The 20,458-nt window shown below is 36.2% G+C and overlaps 2 protein-coding genes across 2 annotated transcripts in view; one reads left to right on the top strand and one right to left on the bottom strand.

Annotated features, from left to right (window-relative positions):
• Window positions 1–15,003, top strand: part of LOC129873627 (uncharacterized) — a 30,170-nt gene extending 15,167 nt beyond the window's left edge. The window contains exons 10-24 of the mRNA XM_055948755.1: window positions 368–464; window positions 1,427–1,478; window positions 5,828–5,929; window positions 6,012–6,158; window positions 6,256–6,418; window positions 6,532–6,759; window positions 6,836–6,990; window positions 7,118–7,246; window positions 7,359–7,476; window positions 7,622–7,817; window positions 8,619–8,730; window positions 9,125–9,279; window positions 10,309–11,719; window positions 12,966–13,160; window positions 14,208–15,003. Coding sequence (XP_055804730.1) covers window positions 368–464; window positions 1,427–1,478; window positions 5,828–5,929; window positions 6,012–6,158; window positions 6,256–6,418; window positions 6,532–6,759; window positions 6,836–6,990; window positions 7,118–7,246; window positions 7,359–7,476; window positions 7,622–7,817; window positions 8,619–8,730; window positions 9,125–9,279; window positions 10,309–11,719; window positions 12,966–13,160; window positions 14,208–14,678 — 3,731 coding nt within the window. The 3' untranslated portion in view covers window positions 14,679–15,003. The remainder of the gene's footprint in view (window positions 1–367; window positions 465–1,426; window positions 1,479–5,827; window positions 5,930–6,011; window positions 6,159–6,255; window positions 6,419–6,531; window positions 6,760–6,835; window positions 6,991–7,117; window positions 7,247–7,358; window positions 7,477–7,621; window positions 7,818–8,618; window positions 8,731–9,124; window positions 9,280–10,308; window positions 11,720–12,965; window positions 13,161–14,207) is intronic.
• Window positions 15,004–15,614: 611 nt separating this feature from the next.
• LOC129874595 (uncharacterized) lies at window positions 15,615–19,661 on the bottom strand. Its single transcript, XM_055949900.1, has 10 exons — window positions 19,242–19,661; window positions 18,825–18,929; window positions 18,606–18,722; window positions 17,964–18,497; window positions 17,522–17,877; window positions 17,329–17,428; window positions 17,184–17,243; window positions 16,942–17,025; window positions 16,708–16,824; window positions 15,615–16,378 (listed from the first exon to the last, which is right to left on the bottom strand). Exons 1-10 carry the CDS (start codon window positions 19,305–19,307, stop codon window positions 16,076–16,078), a joined length of 1,842 nt encoding a protein of 613 aa, XP_055805875.1. The 5' UTR covers window positions 19,308–19,661; the 3' UTR covers window positions 15,615–16,075.
• Between the last annotated feature and the right edge of the window lie 797 nt (window positions 19,662–20,458).

Raw genomic sequence — 20,458 nt, 5'->3', positions numbered from 1 at the left:
CTGTTATTTTGTTTCCCTTTAGAATATGCAATCAGTATGTTCCTTTCTGAGTTTGGTTAACTTTTAGTGCGACCACAGACGGTCCTTATTAGTGTAGATAGATGATGGTGTTTTTTTGTTTCTAGAGGACTATACTTTTCTGTAATCTTTCTACTTTTGTATAGCATATGTGTCCAAGGGGAGCCCGAGAGCATCAATACTTCATCAAAAAAGAAAAAAAAACGTAATCTGTAATCCAAATATGATGCTTTGGAATAAATGTACTTTAAATGTGGTTATAGGTGGTCTTGTTATCACATTGATATAACTGTGGTATTAAGTGATCTGTATCTTCACCTTGTTGTTCTAACTTCATGATCCTGAACAGCATCTGTCTTGAAGGAAAAGCTCTCAGCCCTTGGTTCATCCGGAATTTTAGCTGATCATCAACTTAAAGCGCAGCTGCAAGAACATTATTTGAAAGGGTGAGTTAAGCCTTAGTATTGTTCACTTTCTATCAGAGCTAGTAACATTTAGGATATCCTAGTTGTGACTTGTAAGTTACTGATTTGTTGTTGCATGTTAGTTCTCTTCTCTTTTGGATTTGGTATTTTAAGTGAACCAAAAAAATGTTAGTACTATCTATTTGTTCTTATGACCATTTATCTTTACACGATTTTTCAGCTAAGGAGGGTGGGTTAGTAATTTATCAAACCGTCATTCCTGCTTACAGTATTTTTTCTTTTCAGTTCGAATCAAATATGCTAGTCGTCACTTATGTTTTCAATTCAAAAGATTTCAAACCTGCGGTAAAGGAAGTGTACCTTCCGTTATGTTTAAGTAATGCTGAAAGGGTCAAATTGCATTTCTCGTCACTAAACTAAGCTTCAGTTACCGTTATATAAGCATAATGAAAGATACACATGAGTGTCACAGTAGAGGTAGAAAATATATTTTGACTTCCAAAATGAAAACCACACTGCAGAAGTGATGATACCAAATTTGGTAGAGTGGTTTTCTTGTCTTCTTGGTGGTGTAAGGCTATAGGCATCTTCCATCGCCTTGACTGATCTTTGGCGAGGTCGAAGAGCTTGGTATGCTTAATTTATTTCTTGTAGCCTAAGGACACCCGATTCTCACCTCTGTAGTCTTATTCTAAATTATGCATTTAATAAATGTCCATTATCACTCATTATTTGTAGGGTGTAGTCTATCCTTTTGTCATGTTTATCCATTTTGGCAACTCTAGTACATTGAATAGAATACTTGATCTTTGATAGTAAATAGCAATTGTACTACGAGGTTGTGTTACTTCTCTTTGAGAATTTTTGTTGGTTCACTATTTTTCCATATAGTCTACTTATTTAATTCTCTGATTTTACTACTTATCTATTTGAGTTGCCACAAGGTTTTTACAACTAATGTTTGGTTAATTTTCTTGTGTCAGACAAAGTCATCTCACAATTTCGGATATAGCAAGAAAGGCTTTTCTTTATAGCGTAAGCCATTTTCTCTTTGTTTCACATATTTTCCTTTGGAAAGTATGGCCTATCTTATATAGATCTTTCGTAAAATTTGAGGAGGCTACAAAAATTCTAGTTGATTTCTTTTCATCTGCCTAATCTTCGGTTGACAAACTTACCCTATGTATTGGTGGGACGTAGCTTGTACTTTATGGAATAATAAAGGTGCATTCAAGCTTCCCCCCCCCCCCCCCCCCCCGAAAAATAATACTTGTCTTTTCTATGATAGAAAATAATGGAATCTTTCGTTAAACCAAACTTTCTTCATAATTTGTGAGGAGTTGCATTGCTAGCTAATAGTGGGTTAGGGATATGTAGAGTGGCGGCGGCAAGTAATAAGAAGGGCATTATTGATGTGCATTTGGGGATGGTAAACTATTACAACAGGAGGCATTTGTAAGGACGTATTAAAGTAAAAGGGAGGCCCTTCATATTTATGAATTGGAGTTTGCTAAGAAAATGATTGTTAGATGTAATTCTACTCCAAAAGTTTAGCTCATGAGGTGAGGATTACCTAACATCTATCTTATTAGGAGACACTAATTCACTCCCTCAACCAATGTGGGGAATGCTAACACCACGCATGCCCCAAGGCTTGGCATCTGGAGTGTTGAACAATATAATCTTTGGAGTTCAACATTGGGTGGATCAAGGAAAAAGATGTGTTTGACTCTGATGCCATGTTAATAAAATGGGCCTTGAGTATTATTCAACACAAAAAATTAGCTCATGAGGTGATACTTGTTCAATATTGTATAAAGAGACAACGTATTCTCTCAATCGATGTGGGACATTCTAATAGGAGGGAAGGTGCACTTAATTTGCTAAGGTTGAAGTATTCCATGTATCACATATCTTTTATATTTTCATTATTGAATCTTTATGAAAAGTAGAAAGTTATAAGAATGACCTCTGCACCTTTCAACACTTCTCATGAGGTTTCTAAGAGAAAAATGGAGTTTTATTGAATTGTGTATACTATGTACCTTCTCATTTAAAAGTTCTTAAAATGAGACATTACTTTATGTAATTATGTCTTTAAAATGCCTCTTCTGGTACTGTTTATCTTTTTTCTTGAGCCAATCATGTGAGAATTTTATGACGTGCGGTAGTGATACTTACAAGATGTGCCCACTTTAGTACCACATTGAATGTGACACGTTGACATTTTAATTATGTTTTTAACCAACTATCAACTAGGAAAATAAATTGTCTTTTTTTAATAAATAATTAGTGAATGAAGTGTTAGTAGAAATTTGAATACCACATAGATTAAGACAATTTTTTGCATTTTGTTTTCCCTGATCCTAGAGTAGACTGTCTATATTATGGAGCTGACTCAGTTTTATTGTTGGATGTATCTTTTGTAATTTAGCATCTACTTAATGCCATCAATGATACCATTTATTTCACACACACAAAAAAACTTTAGTACTTGATTTGATTGGTAGTTCCATGCAAGCTATATTATACGTAGATTGTATAAATCAGTCTTTATCATATCAGAGAGTACAATCACTTTTTATAACCCTTTTTTTCTTCTTTCTATTATCACATGTAATGGCTATTTTTATCCTATATTTCAAGCCCACCACATGGCATGCATACCATATGACACCTATTTGCAAAAAGGGATAAGATCCCTTACACTTGGAAACTATAACAATAACATTATTTGGTAAGACATTTTACATTATTCATATCATAACACTCCCCCTTGGATATCCATGTAAAAAATATCCATAGTTATTTGCAATATGCATTACTTGCTAAGGAGTTTTACATTATCCACATGGCATTCATAATATCATAACACTCCTCCTTGGATGTCCATGTAAAAAGTATCCATAGTTATTTGCAATACGCATTACTTGCTGCCTTATTAAAAATCTTACCAAGAACTGTTATTGTTTTGTTTCCAAGTGTAAGGAATCTTATCCCTTTTTTGCAAATAGGTTTCATATGGTATGCATGCCATGTGGTGGGCTTGCTTTATTTCCATGTATAGCAAGTATAGACTAGGCTATAAATAGCCATGACATGTAATAATAGAAAGAAGAAGAAAAAGGTTATAAAAAGTGATTTTACTCTCTCTTTGCCTTGTTTTGATATTCTAGTTTAACTCTGTTAGAATAGGAATAGGTGTACACAATCCTACTTAGAATAGGAATAGATTATAGTATCCTACTTAGAATAGGAATAGAAATATGAATAGTTTATAGTATTCTACTTGGAAAAGGATTGCTTTATAGTGTCTATAAATAGGGTCTTTGTGTAATATTGTTCTTACCAATTCAATAATATTTTTCTCTTATATTTTCTCACATAGTATCAGCGCATCCACGATCTTGGTAAAGAATTAAAGAGCTTCCGCTGCCAGCGAGCAGCTATTACTCATTTATGCCGCCCGCTTGGCCAATGATTATGTTAGCAAAAGTCTGGGCCACCGTATATCTTTTCGGTGACTATTTTCTCATATCTAATTTGCGTAGCACCTTGCATCTTTTCAGTGACTACTTTTTCATACTTAATTTGCGTAGTACCGTGCATTTTTTCGAACTACTTTCTCATGTCTATTTGTGTAGCACCGTGCATCATTCCGGTGACTACTTTCTCATATTCGATTTGTGTAGTACTGTGTCATCTTTCCAGTGACTACTTTTTCATATCTGATTTGCGTAGCACCGTGCCATCTTTCCGGTGACTACTTTCTTATTTGGGTAGGTTCTTGCCATCATTCTGACCCTACCCATATAATTTCTGTTTTCTAGTAGGATCGTGCCATCATTCCGACCCTACCCATATCATTCTCTTTCTCAGTAGGGTCATGCCATCATTCTGGCCCTACCCATATAGTTTTATTTCTTAGATTGTAACCATTTTCAGCCATCAAATCTAATAATCTAGGGTGTGAGCATGTTTCGGCCAGTTTTACGGTGACTTTCTTGTTTAAGATCTACTCATCTCTTGATTTCGAGATGTTCCATATATTTTATACTAGATTTCGAGCATTTTTCAGTAGCCATTGCGTTGGTTTTGAGAGATCTGAGTTTTTCTGTCGTGTTTTCATTCTGTTTCTGATTTACTTTCGCCAAAAAAAAAGAAAAAGAAGAAGGCATACTCAAATATTTGGACTAGATTACAATGATATCTTCTCTCTCGTGGCTAAAATAGCATATGTCCGCCTTTTTCTATTTATAGGTGTCGTTCTCCATTGGCCTTTTAATCAGTTGGACATTAAGAATATTTTTCTCTACGGTGATCTCTAGAAAGAAGTCTATATGGAGCAACCACCTGATTTTGTTGCTCAGGAGGAGTCTAGTAGCCTTTGTATGTCGATTGTGTAAGTTTCTCTATGGTCTGAAACAGTCTTCTCAAGCTTGGTTTGAGAAGTTCAACATTGCAATTCAAGAATTTATCACTTTGTGTTTATCGACATATCACATCAAATCCAGTGTTTCATGAGAGGACTAAGCACATTGAGATTGATTGTCATTTTGTCTGAGAAAAGATACTCTTAGGAGATATTATTACAAAGTTTGTGAAGTCAAGTGATCAACTTGCAGATATCTTCACCAAGTCCCTCACCGGTCCTCGTATTAATTATATTTGTAACAAGCTAGGTGCATATGATTTGTATGCACCAGCTTGAGGGGGAGTGGTAGAATAGGAATAGGTGTACACAATCCTACTTAGAATAGGAATAGAAATAAGAATAGATTATAGTATCCTACTTAGAATAGGAATAGAAATATGAATAGTTTATAGTATTCTACTTGGAAAAGGATTGTTTTATAGTGTCTATAAATAGGGTCTTTGTGTAATATTGTTCTTACACAATTCAATAATATTTTCTCCTATATTTTCTCACAAACTCAACAGTTGATCTTCATCGTGTTGCTGAATCTAATTGTTGCGTTTCAGATGAAATGATTGTGTGCTGTTTAGGACATTATTTTTAAATGTGAAAGCACAAAAAAGCTACAAGGTCTATGGGGCTTGAAGCAAAAAATGAGAAATGAAGTGCAAAGTTTACAAAATTTCAAAAAATGCCAAATATTCAATCAGTACTATCATAGCCGAATTGCAATTAAATAACTAATTTCAGCATGCAATATGCAAATAATGCCGACAGTAATGGAACTCCTCAAAGTTGAATTTAAAGAACCAATTACGTTTAACTGGGGTCACTTTGGGCCTCATTGTTCAAAGCATATGTTGCTCTGAGGCAATTTCTCTAAAGTCAAATTGACACTAACTTGCCTTTTGAGGCAAGAAGTCAATATTTATCAGAAAAAGTCACCTTACGAACTTATTTTTGGCAGCATTTTATGGAAGGTCATGCAAAAACTGTTCCAATTTCTCGGTTACCTCTCATCACAATCCTAGATACTAAACATTATTTGAAAGATGTCCCAGTTTGTCAGGTAATTATTATCAACTGTTTAAGTTTCTACCCTCTTCACATGGTTTTGCTTGACATAGCTCTAATTAGCTTATCTTGTGCAGCCATTTCATCTGGATCTAAATTTTTTCAATAAAGAGAACAGAGTTCTTCACTATCCTGTCAGGGCTTTCTATGTAGAAGGCTCAAACCTTATGGCATACAATCTGTCTTCTGGAGTAGAAAATGTTTACAAGAAGCTTTATGCATCGGTAATACTTAATTATTGTTTTCAGTTAGTATTTTGAAGCAGTATACTTTAGCAGTACTAGTGCACTTTTGAAACTGACAAATTAGTTGTTCTTCCAGATTCCTGGAAATGTAGAATTTCATCCAAAGTACATCATTTATGGTAAAAAGCAGCACCTATTCCTCATCGTTTATGAGTTCAGTGGTGCCACAAATGAAGTGGTTCTTTATTGGGAAAATACAGATACCCAACTTGCTAATAGTAAAGGAACTACAATTAAAGGTTTTCACCGTCTATCAGAGCTTTTAGTTTTGGCTTCTTAACATGTAAACAGGTTCTGCCATAACTCATTATTTTGATACTTAAAGAGTCTACTCTCCTTTGCCATGTTCCAGGTCTAGACGCTGCCTTTATTGGGCCTAATGAGAATCATTATGCAATTCTTGATGAGGATAAGACTGGGCTGTCCTTGTATATTTTGCCTGGAACTGCTCTACAAGTGTTGGATGAAAAGAATGGAGCAATTGATCAAAACCAGTCTACTGACACTGATGGTACCAGTAAGGGTCCAATGCAGTTTATGTTCGAAACTGAAGTTCATCGCATCTTCTCAACTCCAATAGGTATGTGATGGAGTTTCGTGAAATGTATTATGTAATCTGCTGTGGCAATCCTGATCCGAATATTTTGGTTTTGTAGAATCAACTTTGGTATTTGCTTCCCATGGTGACCAGATTGGCTTGGTAAAACTGGTTCAAAATTACCGCCTTTCAAATGCTGACGGCCATTACATATCAACAAAAGCGGAAGGAAGAAAATTTATCAAATTGAAAGTAAATGAGATTGTCCTCCAGGTAAATGTTTCAGGTTATGTTTCTCTCTATCAAGTCTTGTTAGCAGCTGCACATATTGAGTCCCGTTCCTGTTTGTTATGGTTTTTCTCCCAAGAACTGCTTCCATCTCATGTATGATATTTTCCAGGTGCAATGGCAAGAAACTCTCAGGGGCTATGTTGCTGGTGTATTGACCACACATAGGGTGCTTATTGTTTCAGCAGATCTAGATATATTGGCATGCAGTTCTACAAAGTTTGACAAAGGACTTCCTTCAATATCCTTGGCTGCATTCCTTTTATTGTTCTTGTTATTTTTTATTGTCTCTTTACTATCTTTTCTGTAGGCTATTTTATGTTTTTTGCTGGGATTCTTAACTTCTTGGATACTATAGATCTATTCTATGGCTTGGGCCTGCACTTCTTTTTTCAACTGCCACTGCTGTTAGTGTGCTTGGATGGGATGGCAAAGTGAGGACTATACTTTCAATTAGTATGCCTAATGCAGGTGGATACTTAAGTCTTGCTCCAAACTGCATGTACATGTTTCTATGCTTGGGGTTATCCTGGTTTATTTGTTTTCTGTTGGCTACATCTTTTTTCATGCAATCTTGGGTGCTTAACTACTTTGCCTGCATGACTTCCTTGTGCAGTACTGCTTGGAGCTTTGAATGATCGGCTGCTGCTTGCTAACCCTACAGATATAAATCCTAGGCAAAAGAAAGGGGTTGAAATTAAAAACTGTCTTGTTGGACTTCTTGAACCTCTCCTTATTGGGTTTTCCACAATGCAACAACATTTTGAACAGAAGCTTGACCTCTCAGAGATCTTATATCAGATAACCTCAAGGTTTTCCTTCTACAAAATTTTGACGCTTTAAGTTACCAGTTTCAAAAAAGAAAAAGATGTTTGACGCTTTTAGTGTGGCATCTTTAGTTTCTTTCATGCTGCTGAAATGTGTGTTCTGATTGTACTATTTAGTTCTGTCTTGGTGCTAACATTTATAATATATTGCCAACAAGGAAATGTATTTAATTTTTATTTTTGGAATGCTTTGTCGAATGAATCATCTTTGCTTAAAAACTTCGTCAGTTACATAGTCAGAGCCACATGCTTTTTTCCGATCATTGATGTTGTCCTGTGGTGGAGGTTATGAGGTCTAATTTTTATGGTGTATCTGGTCAACTGCCAAAAGATGCAAGAATTGAATAGTAGGCTAGAGATCTGTATTTAGAAAATTTTCAGTGGATTGTGAATGTGGAAGATCTGATTAATAGGATAATATAAAATCTGTTGGATCTATGCGACAATTCTGAAGAACTCAATCTTAACTAGATTCCACATGTATTTGCTAAAAAAAGGTCATAGGTCTTCTTGGGACTTGGAATCCATCAAAAATCACTCAATTATGCTCAAATCCAAGCTAGTCAGTCTCTAACTGGTCCCATTTCATTCCATTCTTGGAATTTGGATATTGCAAAATATATAAAGAGATTTTAATAGTTGAATACAAATGGGAGAGGAAGATACTTGTTCGACATGATGACAGTTTTCTTGTAGGTTTTTGGTTGTTATTTTACCATGAGTGCTTGCACAAAAGCTTGTTGGTACAGGAATATTTGACAGTTTTGTGGTTTTTTCTATATGAAGGTTTGACAGTCTACGAATAACTCCACGATCTCTCGACATACTTGCTAGAGGTCCACCAGTTTGTGGTGATCTTGCTGTGTCATTATCCCAGTCAGGCCCACAATTCACTCAGGTAAAAATTATTTACCAACTCCTTTGTTTTTCATCTTTTGCTTGTTTGAGGTGAGGAGGAGAGACTGGAGGGAGGTAAAAGTGGATAAAAGTTATTTATGCATAAGAAAAAATTATTTATGGATAAGAGTTACTTCTCTTGTTTGGTTAGGAAGTTAAAGAGGAGTTGAAGTTGATGTGGAGTGTTAGATACCCCACCATGTTAACTAACATTTGAAGCCCTCCGAAAGTGGATGGGAAGGTTGCAGTGCATCACTTTTGCTTTCTCCAGATGTACTATAAAACTTTAAATAACTCATCAGTACTTTACCTTCCCCCAACACCCATTGTATGCAGAACCATATGTAGTGTTAAGTTTGTATTGTCTTTGTGTTAATATTTGCTAACCTGAGTAGGTATTGAGAGGTACCTATGCAATCAAGGCGCTCCGATTTTCTACTGCATTGTCTGTCTTAAAGGACGAATTTTTGCGTTCAAGAGATTATCCAAGATGCCCCCCAACTTCACATTTGTTCCAGCGCTTTCGCCAGTTGGGATATGCTTGTATAAAGTATGTAATCATGGCAATATTTTATAATTCTGTTTAAAATGTCAAACTATATGCTATGTCCTTGAATTCATTTCATCCTGTCTTTGCTATTTGTGTTTCTTCTTTCCCTTTTCTGGCTTTGGTATTAGACCTGCTTGGACTTTTCCTACAGTTTGCAGCTTGACATTCTCTTTACTACTATTTGCCATGTAATAAATATTTTCTCAGCTATATAACCGTTTTGCACATGAGTAGATTTTTTCCTATCACTTCTATTTATTAGTGACATCTGCTTCTTTTTTTCTTATGAAATTTAAAATCTATTATTGTGGTGGCAAGAAACCGTGCATATAAGTTCTATATAAACGGTATATAGAACTTGTTTATTAGTTCTTGTGACGTGCTCAATATATGTGTTTGTGTCACGCGAATTGATATCTTAGTCTTTCGTGTCTTTTTTGTTTTTGCTGGTCAACAATTCCTCTGGTTTAATGTAGGGTACTTGACTGATCAAAATATAAAAAGTTTTTGTCAGGGTACATCCCATTACTTTTGTGATGTCAGCCCTCTTTGCCTATGTATTGAACTACATGAGGTATCTTGTTCCAAATATTTGAGACGGACCTATAGTGTGACATGTTTTTGATTCAGTAGGATGGGTAATATGACAGAAATGTGAGACTAGGTTCAGGGTGTAACTAATGTTCCCATGTGACAACAGTAGCATCTACTTTTTGGTTTTTAAAATGCTGCTACTTTTGAGTGTCGCTCAATTATAACTGTTTTATCATCGACCATGGTGGAGATTATGCTCTTTAAAATGTGTTTGGAAAAGTGGTCTGTTGTGAATTAATAAGATACAATTTCTATTTTGGTGATGTTTGCAGTTTGTTTTCATCTACATCGTCAATTAAATTTATATATGCAATACTTTTACATGTCCAACTTTTAGATAACTCCCCGGGAGACTCGTGCGAAATTGATATGCACATATCTTGTTTCAGCATCTTTTTATATTCATTCTTATATGGGATTATAATATGATTGCAGATATGCTCAGTTTGACAGTGCGAAAGAAACTTTTGAAGTCATATCAGACTATGAAAGCATGTTTGACCTATTTATATGCCACCTTAACCCAAGTGCTATGCGGCGACTAGCACAGAAACTAGAAGATGGAAGTGCTGATTCAGAATTACGACGATATTGTGAAAGGATCCTTAGGGTGCGCTCAACTGGGTGGACACAAGGTATCTTTGCAAATTTTGCAGCTGAAAGTATGGTACCTAAAGGATCAGAATGGGGTGGTGGTAATTGGGAGATCAAGACACCAACCAATCTGAAGAGCATTCCTCAGTGGGAGCTTGCTGCTGAGGTGATGCCATACATGAGAACCGATGATGGTACAATTCCATCAATTGTCACGGATCACATAGGTGTTTACCTAGGTTTGATAAAAGGAAGAGGTAACATTGTGGAAGTGAGAGAAGATAGTTTGGTGAAGGCATTTAAAGCTGAAAATGGTGAAGGCAAGGCAAATGGGCCTCAAAAATCTATTGTTACATCGGCAGCTAACCAGGTTAAAGGGTTGCCTGAGGGTGAAATGTTAATGGGACTAGAAAGCCTTGGCAAGATAGTTTCCAGTTCTAGTGCGGTAGATGAGCAAACAAAAGCAGAAGAAGAATTCAAGAAATCACTGTATGGATCTGCTGCTGATGGTACCAGCAGTGATGAAGAAGAAACATCAAAAACGAAAAAATTACACATTAGAATTCGAGACAAACCTGTGACATCTGCTACAGTGGACGTGAACAAGATAAAAGAAGCCACAAAACAGTTGGGCCTGCCGATCAGTAGAACAAAGTCATTAACTAGTTCAGCCCCAGAACTTGGCCTCCTTGTACCTCAACCTTCTTCTGCAACCAATGGATCAGTCACAGCTCCAGTGGTTTCTTCACCTGCTGATCCTTTTGGAACAAATTCATTGACACAATCTGCATCTATGCCGAATCTTGATCCTAAGGCAGTGGGTGCTGGAGTTGCTGCAGGGCCCATTCCGGAGGACTTCTTCCAGAATACTATATCATCCGTCCAGGTTGCGGCATCATTGCCTCCTCCTGGGACTTACCTTTCTAAGCTGGATCAAAATTCTCAAGTTGCTGAAGCCACTAAAATGCAACCTAGCCAGGGTAGTGCATCTGCAGCTGATGTTGGTCTACCTGATGGTGGTGTTCCCCCTCAAGCTACTCAACAACCTGTTTCAGTTGATGTGGTAGGTCTTCCTGAAGGTGGTGTTCCTCCGCAGCCCTTCACTCAACCTTCTGGTCTGCACCCTCATGTTCAGATGTCAAAACCTCCCGTGTCCAACCAACCTCTTGATCTCAGTTCTCTTGAAGCTCCAGGTTCAGGACAACCTTCTGCACGCCCACCTTCTCCTCCAAAAGCTGTGCGTCCTGGACAAGTAGGTTTTTTTCTCCACTCTTTTAAGTAGTTAGGAAATTGATGGTACCAAAATATGACCAATTCCTGCTTCATATTGAACTTGTCTGGATCATTAGTAATAACGGGAAGAGTGATGGTAATCATTAACATTTTGTTCTATGTGCAAATGCTGGCACATAAGAGCGAAAATTGGCCTTTTGAATGCCATACATGTTGATAATAGCGCATGAATAATTTTGTAGGACTACTTTGGGTTCACGGTAACTGTAAAATTAAAGCACAGATAGCTGGCTTAGTCACATTTCTAAGAGTTGGTTTTGTTACATCAGATTCTTCACTTAGTTGGTGAGGTCGTTAAGCAATTATTAGTTGATATTTCTGATTCACTGGAGTGTAGGAGGTACAGTGAAGCCTCAGAACCCACCCTTAATTACTCATGTTCAGTGATCTGTTGTCACTAGTTCATGGTTGAATATCGAGCGTTCTAGTAAGAGAAAATGTAATGCTACCTTGGATATGGATTTGTGTGCTTTCAAAAAATCAATTAGCTTACCTAAATCTAATTTGACCAATTTCGTGTATGGTTGAATTGGCCTGGTGAAGGGAAATCCCTTATACTAGAACATACCAGGATGCTGAGAAAATTGAGTACTACAAGAAATCCCTTCATTTTTGGATTTTTTCATTGCAAATCAGGATTTAACAATTGATGGGTTAGGGAAAAGAAATTTGAAGTCAAAGGTTAAGAAGATAGATAATTAAGCTTAACTGCAACAAGCATAGTGATTCTGTTAAGGTGTATATTCTTAGGGTTTCAACCTTCTTAATGGGTGGATTCTACTTAACTGTCTGACAAAAGACAAGAGACAGATATTCCAAACCCGCAGCTGCTGATATGCTCATTTGTGCTTCACTTTAGAAGAATTAAAAGGAAAATCGCACTGCCAAGAGGGACAAGGAGCAATGATGCTCCAAAGCGAAGAATTTCTATACAAGTCTGCCAAAGAAAAAGTGATGTTGAGCTAGGGAGACCTATGAACTTTTGATATATGATTATGTACAACAGAATTATCTTTCGAAACTAAATTTCTCTGAAAACCTTCTCCTTCCACATGGGGGTTCAAGAAACTAAATACGACAAGGATTTACTGAGAACCAGTGAGGAGGTCCTTGAGCACTAGTGTCAGTTGAAAGTCTTGGGGTCAAATATGTCCAAGTCAGAATCCTCATCATTTTCTTACAATTTGCATTTTTCTTTGTCATAGGTTCCTCGTGGGGCTGCTGCGCCGCTTTGTTTCAAGACTGGTCTTGCCCATCTTGAGCAAAATCAGCTGCCAGATGCATTATCCTGTTTTGATGAAGCTTTCTTAGCATTGGCTAAGGATCAATCTCGTGGAGCTGACATAAAAGCTCAAGCTACAATATGTGCTCAATACAAAATTGCAGTCACTCTGCTTCAGGTACGTGATCCTTTACCAAATTGCTCTGTCTCTGCTTTTTTGTTTTACCATCTTCCTTTTCTGTCCCTATTAGTTTATGTCACATATTTTCTTTGTAGTATACTGCATTAGAAGTTATCAAGTAAATCTAATCGGCTCCTAATAGAAGTAGCTAGCTTCATTTCTTTTAACATTGAGGACAGATATTCACATCTTTTTAATATTTAAAGATAACAACCATTTTGTTATCACCACTATAGACTACTTCACCAAGTGGATGGAAACAATACCCATAGCCTTAAGATTAAGATTGAATATTCACAGAGATTTGTTAGCGGAAGTACCAAAAGTGCACAACTATACTCTTAGTTTTAGAATGTTAAATATGTGCAGTCAGGTAACACAAGGATCAAAATTTGGAATATGCAAGGGACAAAAAGTGCAATTAGCCCTATAAGAAAAGTAGGGAGTCTAGCTAACGCTTCCCCTACGTTCTTGTGTTTCATTCCAAAATGCTGTTGGTTTCAACTTTTCAATAGAATTTTCCGCATTAGAATTTAATGCAGCAAACTCATTAGCTAGTTTTATTTTGTCCCTACGGCATATGCAGGAATAAGTTTGAGATAGTCTTTGTAAACAGACAGGATGATTAAAGAGAAGAGAGGGAGCCGGAAGGGAGATGTATTGACCTGTGTATGGGTGACTTAAGTAGAAATTTAAGCTTCATTGCAGAAGAGAACCTTTTATTTACTAGCCAACAGCAACATTGAGCAAATATCACTTGGTTTCCATTTAACTTCTTGTTTTGTTTGGATGGGTCCAATTTGGCCATGAAAATTGTGAAATTTGAAAAAAGTATACAAATTGGGGTTGTTTTTTGATTATTTTTTTTTGGAGTGATTTGGAGTGAAAAAAATGAACAACTTTTTGGTGTTTTTCAAATTCTGGAAAATTCCTGATTTTTCCTAAATTTTATGGCCAAACATGATTTCCGGAATTCAACTCCAGAAATAAGTAAAAAATATTCATGGTCAAACGGCCACTAAGTCCTTTGTCGCTTTGCTGCAGGAAATTAGCCGACTGCAAAGAGTTCAGGGCCCAAGTGCAATCAGTGCAAAGGATGAAATGGCACGATTGTCTCGACACTTGGGTTCACTGCCTCTTCTTGCTAAGCACAGGATAAATTGTATTCGAACAGCTATCAAGAGGAACATGGATGTACAAAATTATGGCTATTCCAAGCAGATGCTTGAACTTCTATTATCTAAGGCACCTCCAGGCAAGCAAGACGAATTGAGGAGCTTGGTTGACATATGTGTTCAAAGGGGCTTGTCCAACAAGTCAATTGATCCACAAGAAGATCCATCCCAGTTCTGTGCTGCTACGCTTAGCCGTCTGTCAACCATTGGTTATGATGTGTGTGATTTATGTGGGGCCAAATTCTCTGCTCTGTCATCACCTGGCTGCATTATTTGTGGTATGGGTAGCATTAAAAGATCTGATGCACTTGTGGTTCCTGTTCCCTCTCCATTTGGCTGAAATTACTGGTTGAAACAAAATTTCCTCGGAAATTCTGGGCTTGGTGGTTGTGGTGTTGGTATTAGCATAGTGCAATTGTTTGTACATAGTGTAATCATCCATTTTGTATCTGATGTTCTTTTGTTCCCTCAACATTATATTTTCCTTTCCTCCTTTTCCATCTGGTGTTTTCCCTTATTTAGTTTGGCCGTGTGCAACTAATTCCAGCTATCAGTATTCCTTTAGTTTCTTTTCAAAAATTTTGTTATTAGGGGCGGGTGTTCTTTTGTATGGTCTCTCCTTGCATACATCTTTTTTGAATATCAACATGTTTATTTTCACCACAGATGTTACTCCTTGTAAACATCGATTCCTATGGATCCTATATAAGGTCTATATACACTATGTCTTCCTCAGATCCTACTTGTGGAATTACATAGAGTATAATTGTTGTTACATCCACTGTGTAAAAGAGAAGCATATATGTTAGTATGGTGCCTAGTTTGCTATAACTGCACAAGATGACCTCTTTAAGATTCCTCTGTCGCCAAATTTGTTCCTTGTGTTTTCCAGTTCAATTTCGGTCTTCCCATTTGTGACCTCTTTCATTTTACCTGTTTGTATCTTTTGTTCAGTCAAACAAAAACTATTTTGTAGTATATACTTAAGGTGAAGTTTAAGATAATCTAAGCATATTTGAATAAACCAAAGCAGTGCAGGAGAAGGAGAGCAAGTCAAACAAAAAATTGTAGACCAAAAAGGGTCTAATTAACATCCCCGACTTTGTATGATACGTCCAACTTGCACCTTTTCAAGCTAGACTGTGTACTCCATCCTAAGACAAATCGCTAGATTTAGAGTAACAGCATTGATGAATCTAATTTCTCCATTTCTATTTTTATTTGAAATAAACTTAATATGTAAAAAAAGAAAGTGCTACAGCTTAGAGATCACAAATTTTGTTGTAAAATATTTGAAAATTGTACAATCAAAGAAAAAAAAAAGCTGACTAAAACAAATTTGAGACAGTAAATATACAATGGCACTGACCAAAATAGTGTAGTTGAATGAGACAACCTTGGCTGCATAATTTTACTCTACAAGTAATCACATTACATATACTCTGATTCCACATCCTGTTTCAGCAAGCAACATTTTTGTTTTACTCTCAAGCTAATGATCTCGTCGAGTTTATTAACTCTAGGGGCCTAGGGAAACAAAGAATTTCATAAATTGAATTTATTACAATCCTATACTATTATCTGGAACAATATCAATGACCATCACTTGTTCCATAAACACTTCCCTCTGAAATGTTGTGCTTCTCACAGTTCCTATACTTGTATTATGTCTTCTGTTCTAGTATAGACTTGTGCACAACTCTGGAACTTGTGCAAGCTGAGACATATGAGAATATTTTATTGGTGTATGAGGTACCTGAAGCTGAAATTGTAAGGCATTACTTGTATTAATTGTGAAAGGGGTTCTCTTCCTCGTCTCTCGAGGCATTTCATAGTTTGATTTCTAAGTTCATCTGGTAGCTGGAGGCACACCCAATCTAGTAATGCATCCAAGTCCTTTGCGAAATCAAGAAGATACCAGTCCAATAACTTGGGGATAATGAGTTTATTTGTAGCTGAAATACCAACTGCTGCTTGTAAGTAATCTCTTTTTGCTGTTTCCAACTGAGTCTCAACTTGAGATGAAGTGTACACCCTCACCTTCAGTATGGAAAAGATCACAACATATAATTAGCATTGCTGGACATAATATCGAGACTTGAAACATTACGTTAGTAGGGAGGTTAAACCTCTGAGAACTTCAGGAGATGAATGATTGATCGACTCATTATACACATTCTTTAATTTTGCGAGAATTCTTTTCTCAACCATTACGCTTTTTTACTTCTTAATTAGTGAAATGACCTGATTTCTGTTTGTAGCCATTCAGAAAGATATATTTTTTGATGTTTCCAGCTCAGGAAAATGAATTGTCAAGCCTATGATTTTGCGAAAACTGACAAGGTTATGTAAATGGTCGATGAACTTACTGCAGGGGAGGACCAACTTCCACAGGAGAGTGCAAATGTGACAAGAGGTTCAGACCACTCCAATCCAAAAACGCTCCGAACCTTCAGCTCATTGTCTTTTGTTGACTTTGAACAGGTCTTTCAAGTGATGGAAAATAGCTTAAGAATTTGTTGAATGAAAGACAAATTTAAAAACAATTGCTCTAACCTCACACAACTGCAGAACAGATTAAGGAATATCGAAAGGTAACTTACATATTTTAAGTGGTACGGTAGCCTCAAGATAAAGTGCTCAATCATGATTGCATTTAGAAAATGCCCTCCCACATTAATTGTTGCCTGATGAAATTCATTCAGCAAGTTAATGGAAAACCTACACCCCATGTACTTTTAACTGATCCATTACAACTTCATTGAGGAGAAACGTGTTTTAATGGATCAATTATTGTAGCATCAGCAATGTTTGAAGCATGGGTTGTAATGACAGAGTAACTTGCCTTTTGCATTAGTGATACAACTTGTTCAGCAGTCTCTGGAATACCATGCTCTATAAATGCCTGACAGATTCATTACAAAGGGAATTATAGCTTAAATCGAGTATAAATATTACTAGAATTTTTGGGTAAAACATAGGCCCCTTACATTCATCACACAGGAATTGTATATGTTTATCCAGAATGCTAGCTTCTGCTGATGAATCAAACCCTCTAATTTCACAGATGATAGTTTGCCAAGGAGAATCCTTATGTCCACAATGGAAGAACACGATAAGTACATGCAAATATATCGATTCCTTAATTATAATACTAGAAAATGATAGATGGCCGGAACTTACTTGAGTCTGTGAATCAGAAATGAAGCATTCATTTTCCGGTTTAGATTAACAGAGTTAGCATCTATATTGAGTATATATCTGTATTCTCCAATGTCTTGCTTCCTGAGTTCTGGACAGATGCAATACGGATCTTGCAACTCCCTTTCCCCATTGCTTTCATTAAAGACTTTTGCTCCTAAAGAGCGAAAAGATTCTGGATTTGCTATCTTCCCTTTAGATGTGCTCAACCTAAACAAGATGCTAGACAAGCACTTTAAAATGTCTTCAGATATTTTGTTTTCTGTGTTTTCAGCTTCCAATTCTCGTTCATCTAAAGAAGTTAAATAGCTCTCTTGTGCCTGTTCTACAACCCTGCACTGAACAGATAGAATTATAATAAGATCATATTGCCATGTGAAGCTTCAAATGCTAACTTTCTTGCTGGTTGCCTAATGATATATACCTGAAGCCTAACATCTGCTATTTTGCTGATTGATTCAGGCTTAACTGGAGGCTTTATTAACGAGGTCTTTATCGTCTTGACTTGCTTCTTTGGAGATGGCTTATCCTTAGTACAAGTATCAGCGGAGTGATTCTCATTTCCTAGGCTATCTATCCATGAGTCATTGCAATTCTTCATAACACCTTGTCTGCTATTTGATGTTACATCATAGCTAATTCTCGAGCTACCGAAGACTGATTCTTTTAAAAACAACTTTCTACTTGAAGCACTCCTATCTAGATAAAGAGAATAGTGTGGTGGCACGGATGACCCGAGATTGACTTCACTCATGGAAAATGATCTTGAATGTCTTGGCTTAGGAACTTTACCAGGTAACTGAGAGCATAAATCAGACAAATGATTATCGTCCGTATTTCTCCTTGAACATGTGGAAACTGCTTCTTGATAGAGTCCTTGTCTATAATTAACAGCCTGTACCTCAAGCCGGACCACCTCTTCTTCCAAAACAGCTACTTCAGCAAGAAGCTCTAATGTCTGCATTATTGTTATCGCACAAGTCAATTCATAGACCAGTCCAATATTTTTACGCGAAAAAAAAATCATTAAAAATTTCAATTGAACCACAATTTCATAATTACTAACATATTTGGGAAGATAAGGAGGAAGGCGGGGTAGAGTTCCTAAAGGTCTATAAAAAGCTCTTTCCAAAGCTCTGTGAACATTTTCTTCATGCCTCAGCTTCTTCTTTAGCTTATCAACCTGCCAATTCGAACGCGAAAAATCGGAAAATTTTCAGAGATCAAGACAAAAATGGAAACTATTTTCAGAATTAAAATGAAAAATTAATTGAGATGGCAATACATCTTGAAGTAAGGCTAATTTTTTCTCTTTAGCTGCTTGACGCCGATTAACTCTGGGCTTCTCTGCAGATAAGAATTTGGTTTGCTGTATTTCCATCTTCTTCTCCTATCAAGAATTAGATTTAACAATAAAAAAAAAATCAGAGTCAATTTAATAAGATAAAAGGATGTGTAATTAAAAGGGTTATTGAGAATATGAGTAAAGCATCCAATTCAGAAATTGGATCCAAAGATGACAACTTTTGTCAGTACATATACTGCACAACTCAAGACATTGGCCAAAAGAAGGAAGAAAAAAGAAAAAGAAGGAAAGTGGACAAGAAAGAAAAGAATTCACAATAATTTAGCATAATCAGCTAATGCATATCAAAGTTATTGCACATTCAGAGAAGAATTTTTCAAAACCAGAACAACTCACCTTTTGAGGATTCAAAGGAACTTTTTTGGGCTGCGGAGGCTGTCGGAATCTATTACTAGTATTCATCTCTTTTTATTTTCTTGAAAATCTGCTAAAGAAAATGGTAGTGTCGAAGTTTTTTAAGGTAAATTCCAAAGAAAGACCAGTCCAAGGATTTTTTGAAGAAAAGAACAAAAAAGAAGAAGAAATTCAGACAGGTGGAATAAGAACATACATAAAAAAGCAGAAGCATGAGAGAGAGAAAATGGAGAGGAAGAGAAGGGAGAGCGGGAAAGTTAAAGGGTGATACAGAAGAGATAAAAAGTAGTAGTGGGATTGGGGAACTAGAGTACACTGGGAAGCATCTCTGTTTTTTCTTGTTTTTATTTATCCCTACTAAAATTTAGATTAATTCAAATTTGTTATGCATTTTCAAAAGTAAGGGATTTTTCTATACCAAGGAAACATCTTTGTTTGTATGTAAATGAGAGGGATATATAATAGGCGGAATCATCGATAATTCTCTAAAGTTGACACCAATTTTTATTTAGACATCTCAAGTAAAATATTTTGAACATTTAAGGTAAGGTTGGACTGTGTCATTTTGATATTTTTGCTGACTTGGCAACTTATGTGATTTTCACTCCAAATAAACGCGTGAAAAGCCTAAAAAATCATTTTTTTATTTTTTTTTTATTTCCTCATTCTTCTTCTCCATATTACCAAGAACATGATCTTAGATAGAAAAGAGTGGAGGTCGCGGATTAGGGTAAAAGGCACTAGAGATAGAATAGTGTCTTACAGTGTGTCGATTTAGGGTGATCGTAGGTCTAGGCGTGCCTTTATAGTTGTGTTGCTATTGACTTTGATTAATGCAGTACTTTGATATAGTTATTGTTCTTGTCTTGTAAATTTTGCATTGCATTTTATTTTTATTTTTACTTTTTATTTATTTATTTATTTATTATTCTTTATTTTTTAATTTTTTCTTTTTTCTTTATGCTATATATATTTTTTTTTTCTCTCTCGTATTTGGAACTGTGACTTTCGAGTCGAAGGTCTTTCAAAAACAACATCTCTATCTCCATGAGGTAGTGATAAGGTCTGCGTACATTCTACCTTCCCCAGACTCCACTTGTGGTATTCCACTGAGTTGTTGTTGTCCTCCTCCTTCTTCTTCTTCATCTTTCTACTTCTTTATTCTTTCTCTATTTTCTCTATTTAGTATTCTACTATTA

The sequence above is a fragment of the Solanum dulcamara genome, chromosome 11 (assembly GCF_947179165.1).
Source record: "Solanum dulcamara chromosome 11, daSolDulc1.2, whole genome shotgun sequence".
NCBI lineage: Eukaryota > Viridiplantae > Streptophyta > Magnoliopsida > Solanales > Solanaceae > Solanum > Solanum dulcamara.
This window is presented reverse-complemented; position numbering and strand designations above follow the sequence as displayed.

Excerpts from the sequence above, each read along its gene's own strand:
- LOC129874595 (XM_055949900.1), bottom strand. The coding sequence starts at position 19,307 with ATGAATACTAGTAATAGATTCCGACAGCCTCCGCAGCCCAAAAAAGTT. Across the intron at positions 18,498-18,605 it reads CTCCTTATCTTCCCAAATAT|ACATTAGAGCTTCTTGCTGA; the intron begins GTTAGTAATTAT and ends ACAATAATGCAG. Across the intron at positions 16,825-16,941 it reads TACCGTACCACTTAAAATAT|ACCTGTTCAAAGTCAACAAA; the intron begins GTAAGTTACCTT and ends ATCACTTGAAAG.